At 49.0% G+C, this 3,719-nt stretch overlaps 2 protein-coding genes across 2 annotated transcripts; one reads left to right on the top strand and one right to left on the bottom strand.

Annotated features, from left to right (window-relative positions):
• Positions 1-809: 809 nt before the first annotated feature.
• Positions 810-2,048, bottom strand: FPRO_03856 (uncharacterized protein; the record flags this gene model as incomplete). The annotated part of the gene is made up of 3 exons (XM_031225886.1): positions 810-1,243; positions 1,301-1,576; positions 1,634-2,048. The coding sequence occupies 3 exons, from the start codon at positions 2,046-2,048 to the stop codon at positions 810-812; spliced, it is 1,125 nt and encodes a 374-aa protein (XP_031076477.1).
• A 739-nt stretch (positions 2,049-2,787) lies between these two features.
• On the top strand, positions 2,788-3,671 carry FPRO_03855 (uncharacterized protein; the record flags this gene model as incomplete). The annotated part of the gene is made up of 2 exons (XM_031225887.1): positions 2,788-3,586; positions 3,640-3,671. 2 exons carry the CDS (start codon positions 2,788-2,790, stop codon positions 3,669-3,671), a joined length of 831 nt encoding a protein of 276 aa, XP_031076478.1.
• Positions 3,672-3,719: the final 48 nt, after the last annotated feature.

A 3,719-nucleotide genomic window follows, 5' to 3' on the forward strand; every position in this document is an offset into this window, starting at 1 on the left:
GCGATTTTCAACAATGTGGGCAAGCCTGTGAAAGCGACATAAACGTCCTTTTCACTGATTAGGCCTGGCTGTTCGGCATTGTCGGGCTCCGGGAACGTTGACTCCTCAAGATGGCAATCAGGACAGATTACTGTTGCACCAAGCTCGCCTTCGATCGTATGGTCACCCTTTGCCTTCGCGCATTGACACATATCTGCAGCTGGTGCATCAGATGTCATTATCGTTCTGTATTGGTCGGGTTGCAGTAGACGAAAGTATGGCTTGAAGAGCGGTGAAGAGGGTTAACGAGGGAGGGATAGACTTGGCCGCTAACGGTAGATAATGACAGCATCATGTGTCTCATGCTATGGCCAATTGAATTAGCTGGGCTGGGACCATCCCCGGTTTGGCGGGTAGGGATAAACAATTTTCAGAGGCCATGCAAATCGGAGTAATAAAAGCTTCCGAGACATAGTTTCATGTATACAATATGCCTTTATGGCCAGGTTTCTCTCGGCTCTTTAAGAAGTTCCGCACATCTATCGTAAATGGTTAAATGAAGTCGGGTGCTTAGATCTCATCTTGATTCTTAACACTGGCGATCCATAACTTCCTCGCCCTATGTGGCCTTCTTCTCTTGCCAGCAAAAAAATCTTCTTGAAAAGGCATTCCAAACCAGTCTTGATTGTAGCTTTGCAGAAGACTTCTCCGATTCCTTACTTCGCGTTCGTGGTACATCCTGCATTACCTCATAATTGGCTACAACGCACGCTGGTCACGATTGTTGTACATGCTCCGCATCACATTTACAGTTATAGTCAGGGAAAAAATTAAGGAATCCATGTTTCGTCGCAATCTTCGAACTGGTCTGCATAATCGACGTCGCTGTCATCAGCATAAAAAATGTTCTCCTCCATACCATTACTGCCATCCAAGACCGCGCCCTCCTTGTCCGTTGCTATTTTCGGGCCTCCCATAAGCTCAAGAGCATTTTGTAGCCTATCACCCGCCAACATTCGGTACTTTTTGTCCTCTTTTGCGATACATCGTAGAACTTCCTGCTCCTCCTGGTCGAGTTTAGCGCGCTTCTTGGCTATTTCTTCCTGAGCACGTTCAAGTTGCAGTTGTATAAACTGTTTATTTTGTGTAAGCTCCATAAGTGCCGACTGAGTATCTGAACGTAGCTGCGAGATAGCTTTTGCATGTACTGTATCTCCTAGAACCCGGGCAAGCTCTTCGGCATCAGTGAGAAACCGTTCTAGCCCTACAGAGTTAGTACGTAGGCGATGAACAGCTGTATGTCTTATGGATGCAATCGAACGCAGTAGTGCGTTCGGGAGGTCTCCGTCGATATTTCCTCTCATGCTCCCCTCACGCCCGAATAGTTCGGCCCATTTACTGAGTTCGACCGATTCAGGACATTCCCAACCGCGTTTTCGCATTACATCCGGAAGCGCTCGTGTTCCAAAGTCATAGCAGGCAAGTTCCAATGTCTTTTGCAGTTTCTCCATAAGCATGTGCTCGATAGGGAACGGCAGATATACCGGAAACAACGATAGGCTACCAGTTTCGCTTTCCGTACTACTGTTACTAGCATCTGGGCATAAATTCAGTCATTATAGTCCACCTATGAAAATATATCGCTATTACATACCCTGTAATGCCGCTGTGACTTCTGCCCACTCCAGGGCCCCTTGGCTATCAGCCCACTGGGTTTGTATGATGCCCTCGAGCGCAGCATGTTCGCTCTTGGCAGCTTCTGCTTCTAGAAAATTCCTAGCTGCGGCCTGGGCCGTAGAGGGTTCGAAGAGGTCGGGGAAACGTTGACTGGCAATGGAGATTGATTCGTACACCCTACCCGAAAGGAGCTTCAGAACTGGCTGATGTATGGCGTCGGCGCCATGTTGAGTCACAAGCTGCCGGACTAAACTGCCCTTTCGGAGATGACTCTCGATAGTCTTCTTTACGGGCCCAAGCTTTCTGTATTTAGCTCTCTGGCCGACAAATATGTCCTTTGTCGCCTGATAAATTATCTGATCATCCAAATGCGCATTTACAGCTGGGTCCATATTGGACAGTCTAGTTAGAAAGCGGAGAAGTAAAGGTTAGGAAGCCCCTTCCCCGCTCATGGATGGGAGATTTCGTGCGCCACTAAAGCTGCATAGATGCCTAGGCGCCTAAGCCTTTATTATGCCCTACACGCCCAACACGGTTTATGTACCTATCCAATCAACTTCATATGTTTAGATTCGAGTCAACAGTAAATTTACCGATCGTTGACTCGTCCGTCTAACTCAAGTCGATATGCCAATCTGCGAAGTATTGTGCTACGCCGTTGTCGCCGCCCTGTCTGTTACTACATAGGTTTAGTTTCCGATTTCAGTTGTTCGAGCGAGCTTTCTTGGGTGAACAGTGTTTGAGTTTATGCGTGTCAACAATTGGACTCCGAAAGGGAATTAAGTATGGCCTACAATAGTTCAGTCGTCTCGATTTGCTGTCGTATAATTATTGTCGCTTGTCCTATTGTGAGCTTTGTAGTTGAGAGTGGAGAAATCAGCTAACCCAAAATATCGGGGACTACTTTAATTTTAAACCCTCCCAGCCGCGCCTCCCCAACCTCAACTTGCAGCTATCCCTGTCCCAGCCTTCATAATCCTAGCTGCCGTGATGTGACTCTGACCCCTAAAAAAATAACCGCTACCTATCTTACATAGCGCGCCTCTGAACTTTTCCTTCCCACGTTTTCACTATTGCTTCCTCACTGCTTATTATTCTCACGCAACGATACCCGGTCGCCCTTTTCCAGATATGGATGTTGACGTCCAATGCACAATCTGCGGTTCCAACGCTCGCCGATGCGCCCGCTGCCATTCCGCTGCATACTGTTCCCTTGAATGCCAGCAAACTGATTGGCGCACACATCGCCTTCTCTGCGCCAAGTTTGCAGAGCAAGCCCAACGCGGCTTTGCCAGTCGGCCATCTCCGTCGCACTATCTTGCTATTTTCTTCCCTATGGACCAGAACCGGCCTTCTCTTGAGTGGGTAGATACCAAGAAGGATGAGTACGAGGTCAACCCTTACTTCCACCCAGTCCTGGACCAACTCCTGCATATCCCTGGAAACGGATACATCGGGCGCGACTTGCGCCAGGTGCGAGGCAATGTTCTCCGTGGAAGACCCAGCACGCAGGATACCCTCAACCTTTGGTTCCTCGATCCGGACGTGCCACCCCATAATATGGCAACAAACAAGGCAATCCATGGTACAATCCCAACCCTAATTAGCGATACATGGGGTGACTTTATCTGGAAGGGCCCGGTCGTCGCAGTCATGAGGAAGGGAACCGGATTTGAACCACGCCACTCCACCGACATCACCCTCACTGCCTACCGCGATGCCATAGACTACCTGGGCTATTATAGGGACACAGTCGGTAGCATGATTGAACCCGGCCAAGAAGACCATTTCTCTAGGCTCGTGCTAGCCGACAGGACCTCCAAGGTTGTTGGTGTCCGTATCAATTGTCTCCGCGATCAGATCAGCCGACAGGAGCCACAGATAGTGGAAGTAACTGTGCCCAAGACGCACCCTCTTTTTAACCTAGAGGGTGATGACCCGTGCGATATTCCCGCGCTTTTCGGCATGAACCTCGTTGCAAAGTCTTACAGCAACAATCAATCCAACGACGATGAGACGCCTCCAGCTGATGATCTGCAGAATCCTCTGGCTCAGCTTTTGTT

This window comes from Fusarium proliferatum (genome assembly GCF_900067095.1).
Source record: "Fusarium proliferatum ET1 genome assembly, contig: FPRO_scaffold002, whole genome shotgun sequence".
NCBI lineage: Eukaryota > Fungi > Ascomycota > Sordariomycetes > Hypocreales > Nectriaceae > Fusarium > Fusarium proliferatum.